Source organism: Pelecanus crispus, chromosome 3 (genome assembly GCF_030463565.1).
Source record: "Pelecanus crispus isolate bPelCri1 chromosome 3, bPelCri1.pri, whole genome shotgun sequence".
Lineage (NCBI taxonomy): Eukaryota > Metazoa > Chordata > Aves > Pelecaniformes > Pelecanidae > Pelecanus > Pelecanus crispus.
Genome location: NC_134645.1, coordinates 130,229,368 through 130,243,825, shown reverse-complemented (window position 1 = coordinate 130,243,825; position 14,458 = coordinate 130,229,368). Strand labels below are relative to the sequence as shown.

Below are 14,458 nucleotides of genomic sequence, written 5' to 3'. Positions count from 1 at the left end.
TCACTGTTTGCAGGCAAACCTTTAGTGCAGTTAATGGGCCTCCACTTGTCCCTCTTCTACTAAATCACCCCATATAAATTTACCGTGCTTCCTGCTTAGATTAGCAATGGGTATTTGTGAAAATGCAAATGAAGTATTCTTCGGTCTGGCACGCTGGTTTCTCACACTAGGCTCACCATCTTGTCTGGGACGTCAAGGCAATTGCCAACTGATTCCTCCCTTGCCAGGGGGCACGATTTGCATGATGTATTCTCTCATGGCTGCAGCATGAACATTTCTTAAACATATATTAGGGAGTATAAACTATGCAGCATTTGATTGGTTCCCATGTTTTACAGAAACTATAAATAACATTCTTAATACAGCTCTGGCTGACTAGGCTTCTGAGAATCTCAATTTCCTGTCATTTTTAGCAGTTTTAAAGGCTCAAATCAACATAGGTATTTGGCAGCTAAACAATACACATGTTTCTGGAGGAGGCAGACATTGATATAAACAAAACCACCCCACCACACACAGCCTGTTTGATTTTAAGTAACTTATTAAAGCTCCAGTCCCACCGTCTGTAATAAGTCTTTCAGCCGATGACAATAGAAAGTACACATTGCACCTGACGACCTCTTTGCTTTTCCATTTACTACCACTCGGGTTTGAGAAGTTTAAATTATCAGAGATCAGGTAAAGAACACTTCTTCTGACCACTAACATTCAGTCCAGCTTTACATGAAAAAGCTATGACACATTGCATTTAAACAAAGCTCTTCTATGTGTTTAACTGAATTTTTCTCCTTTCTGTACCTGTAAGACCACTTCCCTTCCCGCCCCCCGCCCCCAGAAAACAGATCATGATTGACTGTAGACATCCAGTAATGGGGTTTGCATTTTACTGCAACCCTGTTACTTTGTTTCACGGCTACATTTTTTCATTTCCTCCCCTTGCAAACAAGCGATAAATTAAGGAGTCACAACCTGAACCCTATCAATTATTACAGGACTTTTCAGTTTCACAGTACTTTAACAAATTGATGCCAGTTCCGACATAAATTGGTCCCCACCGTTAGCCGCTTTTCCAAGGATTTTTGATGCATGTAATGCCCCACTGTGAAGACACTCCTAGAGCTGCACCTCTCCAGCACGTTCCCATTCCCCTTCTTACACGATGAATACAAGCTCATTTTGAGAAAATAATCGTGAAAATTAATTTCATCCCAAAATGCCAAACTGTGCCCCGCTCAAACAGTTCTGCAGATTTAAATATCTCCTGTTCCGTGACAGCATATGAGAAGAAATGAAACAGTTGACAGACACATTAATTGCTAACACATTGTTTTGAGCAGGAAGCAAATGCAGGAAGCAGTAGGTTTTCAAAGCATGTTCCCAGCATGGTAAAATCAGCCTTATTTTATAGATTATGGCAATTACATTGCAGAAAGAATATATATCATTTTTTAAACTGAAAGCCCTCTGTCAAGGCCCACATTTCCCAGTTGTTAGCCTCATATTTAATTTATGAAACCTAACCTTCCTAATTCAAAAATCTTACCTGGCATCTCCTTTTGAAAGGTTGGTGTTTACAGGATGAAGAATAACCTTGTTTGCATCCACATCCACCACACATTTTGTATGCAGATCAAGCTCTATAAAGAAATGAGAAAGTGTCAAGTGCTGCTCCCAAAGCACTAGGATTATATACACCATTACTTCCTCCAGACACCAAATTTATTCATGCAGTCTGACAGCCACCCATCAGCTAGAGAATAGAAACAGGACTATTGCCAAATTCCGCTCCTAGAGATATTCTGATGGGATGGATCCTGTCCAGCTTTAAAGCATGCACTCTTTTCAAAACAAGAAAGAGCACTTAGGTTTTATCGAAGGACAAACAGCATATACAAGGCAGTATGAAATTTCTTCTGGGGAAAGACCCATTAGGCACGGTACCACTTTGACAGCTTTCTTACTGCTCTCTCAATGCCCTCAACACGTTCGGAGGGAAAGCTGCCCCTACCATCTGCAGCACATTTTCCCTGGCCGCTGCTGTGATACCGCAGCACGCCATGCCAGCTGTCAGTCCTGGGGCACCTGCTCGAAGAAACTCAAATCGCACCAAAAAATAATTTAGGTGTGAGTGTGTAGAAAAGGGCTTGTCCTTCCCCACGGGCTCCCAGTCAGCTGGAAAGCCCAACTTTTGCAAATGATGCTAAGCAATGGGATATATACTAAGTAATAAGAATATTTGGAATGTATGAGTATTCTCAGCTGTAGAGGCGGGGAAAACAAAATAAAAGCTTCAACCAACACTGACAACCGTCCAAGGTATCCACCCAATGACAACTGGAGTCGGATATAAAAAACAAGCACACAGCCACTTGCAATCAAAGTCGCTGCTTACAGACAGACATAAAACATGTCATAACTGGACATAAACAAGTCCAGTCCTATGTTCTTGCACTCTGATGCTGAACGTGGAAAGTGCACCCAAGTGCCGATACCTATAAACATGACACACTAATCACACCCAGCAGGCATTCTGCAACGCCCTCACACGCTGTGATGACGAGGGGCTACACTGAATAACCGCCACACGAAGTTCAACACCTCAGCTGAATCACCGAAATATGCTCATGTCTAATCACGTTAATTATAATCCTCATCCTCCTTCATCTCTGCTCTTTCCTTCTTTGTCACCTGTACTTGGCTCTTTCACCTTACAGCACCTTATAAACTCAGACTGCAAATCTCTCAGGCAAAGACCGCAGATCATAATTATTGTATGGCACCTTGCAGACTTTTTGCTACTGCTAAATAACATAATAAGACGAAGTTTCTTTCACTGACATTTTTTGAAAGAAATGTTATAGCCTTTTGCTACTTGAAACACAACAAAGCAAGCCAAAGCTAAAGATTACTGGTCATAGCAGGCAGTCACGTGAAACTGCAATCCTTCTGAACAAAACTACGCCTCTGTTATTAAACTGTGCTTTTGTACAAGGAAGCGCCAGGCAAGTTTCAGAAGCTAGTGTTTACTTTAATTTCTCTCCACACCCCAAAAGCCAATTTGCCTATCATTAATATGCAATACATGCTTGCTTAGATGAAATTATATTCTTCATACATCCCATATCCGACAAGCCACTTTACCTTAGTCTGGCTGGGTAGGGATTAACAGTCTGTATTGCAGCGACCTGCTTTTCCTCAACTATTGAAGAAGGTTTTTACATGCTACCTCCCTTATGCAAAGCATAAGGTATGCGCACACTGTATATAAGCAGTATGGCCTCTATCATGTTTTTTAATCCATCTCTTGAGAGAGAATGTTGATGGCAGATTTTGCATCCATGACTGCCCACTGAACTCAAGGTCTCGCCAGTATTCATGAAATCTCTGTTTGTGAAATACCTTTAAGAACGCACACAGACAGGATACAAGAGTTCCTTGAAGTCACATGTCCTCACAAGAAAAGAAGAAAGATTCAAAGCCAACTTGTCATGTACAACACACCTTGTCTGACGACCGTCATCACAAAGGTAATGTTAAAATCCCCCACCTAGGGATCCTGCAGACAGGGCGCAGCACGGTTTCGGAAGATGTGGTGAGCCAACCTAACAGCTATTGCCAAACAGGGAAGTCTCAGTCCTTCCTTCTGGCTGCTTGCGCCTGTTGCTCACCGTTCACCACTAATGTGCTCACCAGACTCCTCTGTAAGTCACTTTAAGTTACTTCAGTGGCAGAAAACTACCCAACATGAAAAACGGATGTATTTGGATACACAGAAAATTACATCAGCCCAGTGAAACGTCTGAAGAACGTCAAGAACGTCAAAGGCCATGAAAAACAAGTGGGTAGACCTGTACAGAGGGGATGAGAAGAGGCAGAATAGTGAGACCTTCTCCCAGCAGAGATGAACTGCTACATCAGCTCACGGTCATCCTGTGAAATAACCCCCTAAGAAACAGTTATATTCAGCCTCTAAGCTGGGTTACGTATCCAGACAGACTTAAGGCTACTTATCCCAGTTACCTTAGCAAAAGACTCACATGGCAACTCTCCTTCTAGCTGAAGAAATAGTTTAAATTCTGGTTTAATAGTACATCATAGACTTTCTACAAATTCTGGCTCCATTACAAAGCATGTTCTTTGACTGACTTCTGATTTCTTTAATGCTTCCAGTAGGTTGAGAGATGAATCTTGTATTAGCCACTACTGAAAATTACATCACCATAACTTCCACCTCATTAAGTTTTTAATATTACTAAAGCAGGTTAGCCTTATAGACAAGTTATCTTCCTGCTCTTTTGGATATGATCACACACGGACTCCACCCTTACTTTTACTAGTTTCAGTGTCTCCTAGGTAAGCAGTGTACTTGCTGTCCCTGAACAACAAGCAAAAATAGGATGCATCAAGATAAGATGATAAGCATGCACATCCAAAAACACCAATTAGTTGATCTGGTAGCAAGGACTCATTTGTCAAGGCTTGGTATTATTATTTCTTTTAACTATACAGTATTTTTTTTTCAGGCAGCATGAAATTTAGAAGTTAGAAGATGACAGAAGCGTCTCACTGACAAACTTCGGAGATTTATCACAAATCTTGTAGCTCAACAAGATTTAAAATCTCACCTATTATTATTGCTAACCTGCTTCTACCTTCAGTCATTACCAAGCAAACACAATCAACGACTCATTTGCTTCATCAAATCAAGAAACTAATCAGCTAATTGCTGTTTGAAAAATTAAAACTCAAACTCTTGACATCTCAAGAAACATTTATTGCAGGGAACGAAAACCTCTTTCATAGCTTCGGAGTAAGAGAGCTGTGACGTCCGTAATAAAAGGGCAACACGTATCTTAGTCCCTTTTCCACATTTATATTTCATAGCTGTAGAACTGTTAAGCAAAGCTGGGCTGAGTGTAAGAATAATTGTAAAGTCACGTGCATCCAAGCTACTCGCAGAGAGGCTCTCTGATAACTTTTTATTTTACTTGTGAAACTGGAAGGTGGGGCTCGGAGGAGGCTTGCTATTTCCCTTGACTTTTCAACTCCTCACAAAAGTTTTCTAAGACAATAAAAACTGGGATTCAAGCAATGCAGATCTTAGCTGAAACCACACTCGTGTAAATCCTAAATGACTACACCTTTGATAAGCCTTATGGGTGTTGTAAAAGGAATTCACACCACCCATATATGCCTTGGGCTTTTTCACTAGCCTAAGGAATTTGGTGCATCTCAAACAGGGTGGAAAAGTCAGTAAGCAAGAGAGAGCAAGAAAAAACAGGAGCAGCATACCACCACATGCAACAGTGGATTCAGCAGGCACTGGTATATTCCCAACAACAGGTAGGAGTTTACATTCCCTCTGTAATAGCAGTCACGCGGCTGGTAATCATAAACTCAACAGAGCAGATTTTCCACAACAGCGTTAGGAAACACTAGCAAAGGTGCGACTTTAAAATGTACTAAACAGGTTTGGGGCAGAGACAAAGAGTGTATGTGAATCCTGGAGGAAGGAGAGAGGAGTACTTTGGAAAATGTTGGATGTTTTCAAGTCTGGGAAAGCTCCACCTTCATTTACGGATCAGTTAGGGAACTGTCGTGTTAGATTAGTTGCAACTAATGACAACAGCGGTTGGATAATGATGTACCCAACTCACTTACTCTAATAGGGGTACAGAATCAAACCCAACTACATCAGGTGGCATAAAAAAATCAGGTGGCATAAAAAAAACCCATCTGAACTGCCCTGTGGTGATACTGGACCTTTTTCAGCCACTACCCTAAAAAGTCATCCCACCTTTGAGGTTACTGTATTTCAGAACCAAACAAAATTATCCTACTAGATAGCTTTTACAGGGCGGTTTGAAATAATCTTAAAGTGAAAGATGATCCTTCTCTCTAAATCTCTCTAAATTGGGGAGATACGGATTTGATGGGTGGGCTGTTCAGTGGATAAAGAATTGGTTGGATGGTTGCATCTAGAGGGTAGTGATCAACGGCTCGATGTCCAAATGGACACCGGTGACAAGTGGAGTCCCTCAGGGGTCTGTATGGGGACCAGTGCTGTTTAATATCTTCATCAATGACATAGACAGTGGGATCGAGTGCGCCCTCGGCAAGTTTGCAGATGACACCAAGCTGAGAGGTGCAGTGGACACACCAGAAGGATGAGATGTCATCCAGAGGGACCTGGGCAAGCTGGAGAGGTGGGGCTGTGTGACCCTCATGAGGTTCAACAAGGCCAAGTGCAGGGTCCTGCACCTGGGACGGGGCAACCCCTGGTATCCATACAGGCTGGGGGACGCAGGGATGGAGAGCAGCCCTGCGGAGAAGGACTTGGGGTGCTGGGGGATGAAAAGCCGGACACGAGCCGGCAATGTGCTCATGCAGCCCAGAAAGCCAAGCCCATCCTGGGCTGCATCCCCAGCAGCGTGGGCAGCGGGGCGAGGGAGGGGGCTCTGCCCCTCTGCTCCGCTCTGCTCAGCCCCCCCTGGAGCCCTGCGCCCAGCTCGGGGGCCCTCAGCACCGCACAGACAGGGACCTGTTGGAGCGGGGCCAGAGGAGGCCACAGAAATGGTCCGAGGGCTGGAGCAGCTCTGCTCTGAGGCCAGGCTGGGAGAGCTGGGCTTGTGCAGCCTGGGGAAGAGAAGGCTGCGGGGAGACCTTCCTGCGGCCCTGCACTGCTGGAAGGGGCTGCAGGAAAGGTGGGGACAGGCTTTGGAGCAGGGCCTGCAGCCACAGGACAAGGGAGAATGGTTTTAAACTAAAGAAGAATAGATTTAGGCTGGATATAAGGAAGAAATTTTTTACACTGAGGGTGGTGAGGCACTGGCACAGGTTGCCCAGAGCGGTGGGAGATGCCCCATCCCTGGCAACATCCCAGGCCAGGTTGGCCGGGGCTCTGAGCACCCTGCTCTGGTTGAAGCTGTCCCTGCTCACTGCAGGGGTTGGGCTGGGTGGCCTCTAAAGGTCCCTTCCGGCCTAAACCATTCTATGATTCTATGATACAGTAAATAAGCTTGTCTGCAGTTTATTAAACTAGTGGTTGGGACCATGGCATCATAACGGCTTTTAGTACAACAGCCATGGTAGCCGAAAAGTCTGTTACAACTTACTTGACCTTCCATATTTTCCTCTTTATATACTCTATTTTTTCACACTGTATAAGATGAATTAAGGAAAAGCACTTCCCAATTCATCAAGAGCCTTTATTTCCATATAAATTTTTCCATCAGATTTCACTTTAAGAAATCAGTTTCTGATGGTTGACAGTTTTTCAGCCCTTTCAAATACCATCGGATCCTAAACCCCACTGAAACAAAGATGTGAACCTGGTGTTATAACACAGGTCGAATAAAATTTGTGACAGATTCCTCCTGGTCCCACTACCAGGTTTAGGGCAGCTGCACCTGCACTGACGCCTAAGGACCCCTTGGAGACAGGACACAAAGCTCGACAGTGTCACTGGGAACCAGCACAGCTGCTCTTGCAGAGTTTCAGAAAAGCTAACTGAAGGATAAAAAATAAAATGTGAAAGGTTTAAAATGCATGTACTAAGCTCATAAGCCAAAACTGGCCCAAAATACAAAAGTTCAAAATAATCTCCTGTAAAGACAGACGATAGAAATTTTATATTTTAAATTGCCAGTAGATTTTCAGGAGATTAACATTCCCTTGAAGGTTAGAACTGGAATGTTGTGGCCTGAGCCTTCAACTGCATTCAGTAAGAAATTACAGTTGGTTTCTTGTACCCTTCTCAGTCTAAAAAAGCAAATGGCAATAACACTGAGAAACGTTTAAATACTAACTTGAAAATATTTAACAGTTTATTTATCACACATATTAAACAAATGCCACCTAAAAAAATGGGCTGCTGTTTGTTTTGTTTTTGTTTTAAAAAGAAATCTGAAAGCAAGTTCAAACACAACAGGTCCTCAAGTCTCCCTGCCAATGTTTGTTGCCTTAGAGTGACTTTTCTCTTTGCCCTTTGCTATGTAGAAGCCAACACAAATAAAGGAAAAAACTAACTGACCGCACGAGAGAGCGTGAAAATAACTTACATCTAGATGACAATGCTAAGAGCTTAAATGGAAAAAAAAAAAATATAGTGTAATAGCACTTTTAGGGCCTTAATTATAAGGCGTAGCAACTGATACATTCTGGACAAAAATACAGTAATTTGACCCGTCCCTTAAGTCTATCAACATGCAGTCTATGCAGACATCTTTCAAGCTTCTCTGCTACATATATGAACTGCGCAAATATCATTCATGAAATTTTCAGTCTGCAGCAATTAAAGATCATTAAAGATGTATGAGTGCATCTGGAAGAGCACACAATACTATCTAATCTTGATGATGAGGCGTAAGTCAACTCAAACTCATGAGCACACTGAACACAAGCAGGTTCTCCTCACATGTTAACGCTGCATTGTCCAAACGGTGACAAATTTATTCTACCTTCTGCTGTTTCATTTTCTGCTTGCCAAACGGCTTTAGTAAAGGCACTCCATGTATCTGGACATTAACCTTACTCACAGCCAGCTCTGCTGCTGCGTGCACTGCTCAGCTCACGGAGACTAAGTAAATAAATCAGTCTGGTGACTTTCTGATGCAGCAAAGAGCTCTGAGGGAGTTCAATGCACAACTCAGTGCTGCTTTGCTTCGGGCTTCAGAGTTAACAGGAACGAAATGCAATAGTGTTTGCTCCGCCACCAACCACCCAAAAGCCAAGGCAGACCTATTCACAGCGTGCGTGTCTGATCTTTTGTTGACTTCATGAAGAGCAAGCAAACATGAAACCAGAACGGCAAGGTAATCTCACACCGCACTTTAGGCTAGCTCTAAAGATGTAATTAGCACCAGAATTGTTTGCCTTTGTGGCACCCATGTTGGACTGACTGGTAGTGTCGCTGGTTCTTTGGCAGTGGGGAGTCAGCTTGTAACACCTCAGGAGTTCTTAAACATAATTGCCTCGCTGAGGAATGCCAGATGAAACACTAACCCTACATGCTTTACCCATTTGTCACCGTACCTCTAGGTTAATCCTGCTCATACTACAGACACTATTTTATAGGTTAACAAAAATCACCAGGAAATGTTAAAAACTCTAGGCACTCATTTATGACAAGGATAATGGCGAAGAAAAGTCTTGTGTTTCGCATATTGTACAACAGCTGCCATTTCATTAACTCTAATACCATAATTAATCTTATAAGACTGCTTGCACAAACTCCAATTTATAGATAAATTGTTTCTGTTGTAATCTCCAGTGGCGGGGGGGGGGGGGGGGGGGGGAAACACCCAACAAACAAAAACACAAGAACAACCCCCCGCCTCCTCCCCCAAAACCAAAAACATTTCAAGTGACTGGAAATGCAACCTTCTCCAAAGAGTAGGAGGACATAAAATTAGCACGCCGCGATCAGAAGCTTGCACAGATAACAGAAGCAAATTCCTTCCTTACAAGCACTGGAGACAGAATCTTTATCATCAAAGCACAAAAGGATTCCTGTTTGAACACAGAAACCAGTCTGGATGAATATACACATAAACATAGTAGATATCTGAATGTATATTTACAGGCCATCCAGATACTTAAACTGGAAGCCATAGGTCTTACACCGCGATCCTACAAACAGTTTAAGCTGGCAGTGTTGCCAGAATACAGGCTGTGGTCCCCTGGAGTTTAAACCTAACCCAGCACACCCATGCCACCACTCCCCACCTGGGCCGTGTAATGCCACCACCCACCCTTGGGCCAGCACCGGTACTTCTATTGCTCCTCAATAAATTCATTCAAAGCACTAAACACATAATTTTTTGCAGTTAAGCTTCCTGCCTTTCCTGTTCAAACAGAAAAGCATTAACCCAAGTGAGATGTAGCAACACAACAGCAGTAGTTTTGACTGGCTTAAGGTGTCATCAGCCATACCCTTGAGCATAAGTCATATTCTTTCAGTAGCGATAAAAGATGTTATATTTTAATTAACACTACACTGAATTGATTCAAAGGCACAGGGGAACGCAAGGACTTAAACGTACTTATGGGATGCCTGTACACCAACATTCTGGGGTTGTTTAGCCTGGAAAAGAGGAGGCTGAGGGGAGACCTTATCGCTCTCTACAACTACCTGAAAGGAGGTTGTAGTGAGGTGGGTGTTGGTCTCTTCTCCCAAGTAGCTAGCGATAGGACAAGAGGAAATGGGCTCAAGCTGCGCCAGGGGAGGTTTAGGCTGGAAATTAGGAAAAATTTCTTTACGGAAAGGGTGGTCAGGCATTGGAACAGGCTGCCCAGAGAGGTGGTGGAGTCACCATCCCTGGAGGCGTTTAAAAAACGGGTAGATGTGGCACTTCGGGATATGGTTTAGTCTGGTCTACCCTTGATTAGTCTAGAGTGGGCTTGGTAGTGTAGGTTAATGGTTGGACTGGATGATCTTAAAGGTCTTTTCCAACCTAGATGATTCTATGATTCTATGATTCTATCACCCGAAAACAAAATATTCAGTAAGACAAATTAATTAAAAAGCCCCCAGCTGTCTTTTGCTTTGCTTCCTGGTACGGCTTGAGCTTTGCACAGCATTTACCTGAAATATAATGAATATCTGCTAAGTGAAGTCAAAGACTGGCAATATTCACAAAAGGAAATCTACTGCAACTCTAAAATACAACAGCAAAAGAACTTACCGATTGTTATCAAAAACGCATCTGAAAAAAGCAGGGCGCTAGGAAATATTTTAATGAATGACAAAACCAAGAAAACAGAAGACTAAGAGTCTTACCTAACAAAACAGTATTGAATTATTTAATTCATAACAGCATGCTAATCCAAACCCCAGTTTGCAAAGCAGAAGGCATGCAAAAAAAGAAGCCACAATTGCTACCTAGCAGAGCCTACAACTTTAGACATGACGCTGCAAGCGTGCTGACATAGTAGTAGTTTTACAAAACCATACAGTTGGTAGGATTGTGGTCTAATTTGAAGCAAGATGCAAAAAAGTAACCTAGATGCAAAAAACCAAGAAACCCAAGAAAAGTTACAAATGCTTCCCCTCACCGCAAAAAATTAGTACCATAAACTTAGTTTATAGATTACCACTTCACATGAGAATGAAGTGGGACCCTCAATACTATCACCTTGAAATGCAAGTACTATGAATAACCAAGTATTTGATATAGAAATCCCTTCAACGTGCACGCAAGGAACTTATTAACACTTTTATGAGCTGTATAAATTAGTAATAGTTAAACATACCGCTTTTATTAACGTAATAAACCGTCGCCTTAAGAAATTCGTAATTCAAACACTAAAGACAACCACCACCACCACAAGTAAACACTGAGAATGTTTCAAAGCTTCAATTTCAACAGTTGTAACCATCCGACAGGTTTGCAATTTTAAGCCCTTCGGTGCAGAGGGAAGGAAAGAATATTGCTCATGATCCTGAAGAAAACAAATACTTGCTTCAGGTCCAAAGCCCCAGAACTTCATACAAATATGACTTAGAATAAAGTGCGTATTAGAGAGCTTCCAAGAAAGCCGCCTCTTGCCTCAAAGCCTATTAAAAAAGCAAAGCCACAGAAGCCTTACAACTGGATGACTCTTCAGAAAATCAGTTACACAAATTCTTAAATTTAACATTAAATAGGTAAGAAAAATATTAGGCTTCATATCGCTGTTTGTTTCTATAAATTCCAGGAGCATCAGAAATACTACACGGAGGTATCAGATGTTTAGAACTGACCAAAACATCTGGACTGTGACAAATAATCCACTCAAAAAAAAAAAAAAAAAAAAAAAATCAATTCCAGGACATTTTGTTTCAGGAAGGAAAAGACATTGATCTTTTAGGCTAGACTTACATGGATTTAGGTATCACTCACAAAATAAGAGGATGCTTTAATAGCTGCAAAGCGGCCAAGAGCATGGGGTTCAGGTCCCTCTTCTCTCTGATGAACAGCAAGGACCAACACTCAAATGTCCCTCACTCCTGGATGAGCCTCCTGACAACCAGGCTGCAGCCATCCTCTCTAATCCATAACTTTTTTAAGTTTATACAGAATAAACTAGCTCTGATAACAAGATACATTCTTTCAGATTTGTGCAGCTCAGTGTTAGCGTATTACCCAGGAAGGCAGAAGCTTCAAACACATGTACTGCTCTAAATCTGTAATCTTCCATTATTTTTTTGCCCCTTTACTTCCACCACTTCTTCCCCACATCTGTTTTCTGCAGAACTCAGTCCCTAGCTGGAAACAGCTTGAAGACCACTACACGTGCACAAACTCAGGGCTGAACATATGTAGATACACCAGGAGGGAGAGGTGCATTTTTCATCCTTGGTGATTCAAACCTTGACTGAACGAGGCCCTGTGCAACCTTATCTAATTTGCCCTGCTCGGAGCAGCAGGTTGGACTACAGGCCTCCAGAGGTCCCTTCCAACCCGAAGTATTGTATAATCCCGGGGGTAAAGAGCACTACACAGTCTGAAGATGTCTGGGTGACAGCCAAGGAAATGACCTATGCCAGGAAGGGGACATGAGCGAGAGGAAAGGCCACGTCTGCCACCGAGGCAAGGCACAACCTTCCAGCTCCTCTCCACCCCAGCCCCCACCAACTCCTCCACGCTATCACTCAATCTCCTCCCAGCAGTTCTCCTCAGGGATGGGCCCCTCCTCAGTTTGGAGAACTGCTACCTGAAACGTAACAAAATGCAGATTTTGGCCAAAACATGCTCGATTGCCCTAACCCACCCAACTGTAAGGACATCAACTCTGTCTCCTCTGTTTTGGATGTGGGACTTGTGAGCTCTTGTGAACTCAGTTTGACATTCCCCTGCTTTTATTTTAAAAGGTATGGAAATACTGTATTCGATACTTTAACCTTCCCACCCCCCTTATTTATTGAAAGGAATTAAAGAGTTATTTTGTTTCAGATCACGTGGCAGACAAAGGGCTTTCCCCCTGCCTCCCTTTTTGCTTCAGCTATTAAACTGACTTCACTTGATTCCCTTTCCCCAAAAGGAATTATTGGCATACTTTTGTGAGAATGTGGGGGAAAAAACCCACCCTACACATTTCTTGGATTTTTGCCTTCTTCACCTTCCCATTCCTTGGCTGAAGTTGCCTTTTCATACTTGCTTCCTCATCATCAAGAGCAAGTTTTTCTAATTAAGACAAGTAATAAATATTTAAACAGATGCCCAGACCACAGTCTGATTAACATAACCCTTAGGCAAGTTTCGCTGAGGGGAAAAAAAATACACCAACCCAACAACAACAACAACAAAATCTTCTCTTGCCAATTCATGCTTCCTCTTCCATATTTTCTTGTTTGTTTTTGTTTCTTTTGTCCTTATAGTGCCTCTGTCATCTGGTTAACTCCGTCCCACTCAATCACCGAGGGGTAAGAAGAGAGGTTACAGAGCTGAGGGCTGGATTAGCACAGGAAAAAAATGCAGAAAGAGCGGCATTTTTCCTCAAAAGCCCAGGGAGAAGGGAGAGCTCTCCCAGCAGGGCACAGGGCACAGCCCGGCTGTAAAGCAGGTGCAAGAGGTGTGGAGAGGGGTGTACCCGGGGGGAGGAAGCGGCAACAGAAAAAAAAACCAAACAAGCAAACAAACAAACAAAAAAAAAACCAAAAAAAAGGAAAAAAAAAAGCTGTAAACCAGGGCGAGTTTAGGAGAAAGGTGTCAGGAGAGGGGAGTGAAGACAGCTGCTTCGTGAGGGCAGCTCGGCTTCGCCCACAAACCTACCTGTACCTACAGACGCGCGCACAACAAATAAATAAATGTGCACATACACACCCCCTATAAACACGCCCCCGCGCCGAGACACCCCCACGCAGGCACACCTGCCCCTGCAGCACCCACAGGGACCGGCACCCCCGGCCTCCCGCCCCGCTCTGCCCCTCAGGCCCGCTCCCCTCACACAGCCCCGCCGGGAGGGGGGGGCCTCAGGGAGGGGGGGCTCACCTCGCCGGTTCATGGGGCGGACGCGCACCGCCACCTTCACTTTGGAGTCCCCCATCGCGCCGCTCCAACCTCCCCGGCTCCCTCGTCCCTCCTCGGCTTCCGTCTACGGAGGGACAGCCGGCGGGGCGGGGAGGAGCGCCGAGCGGGGCGGGCGGGGGAGGCCGGCGGCGGTGGGAGGGAGGGAGGCACCGTGCGTGACCGACGTCCGGCCGGACTACAGCTCCCGGCGTGCAGCGCGGCGGCCCCCGACAGCGGGGGAGGGGTCAGCGTGGCGCGCTGCACGCTGGGAGTTGTAGTCCTGCCCGCGGGCCCCCGCCGGGGGGGAAGCATTGCATGCTGGGATAGGTAGTCCTCCAGAGTAGAACCGTGGACTCATCGTTGAGGTTGGAAAAGATCACCCAGTCCCACCATTAACCTAACACTGCCAAGCCCGCCACTAAACCAGTTAAGGGGAGAGGATCTGCTGCCCCGAATATGTGAGGGCG

At 44.1% G+C, this 14,458-nt stretch overlaps 1 protein-coding gene across 1 annotated transcript in view; it reads right to left on the bottom strand.

The window, feature by feature from the left end:
• The window catches only part of KIF13B (kinesin family member 13B), a 128,165-nt gene extending 114,129 nt beyond the window's left edge, over positions 1–14,036 (bottom strand). The window contains exons 1-2 of the mRNA XM_075706934.1: positions 13,974–14,036; positions 1,544–1,637 (exon numbers count right to left, since the gene is read on the bottom strand). Coding sequence (XP_075563049.1) covers positions 1,544–1,637; positions 13,974–14,028 — 149 coding nt within the window. The 5' untranslated portion in view covers positions 14,029–14,036. The remainder of the gene's footprint in view (positions 1–1,543; positions 1,638–13,973) is intronic.
• Positions 14,037–14,458: the final 422 nt, after the last annotated feature.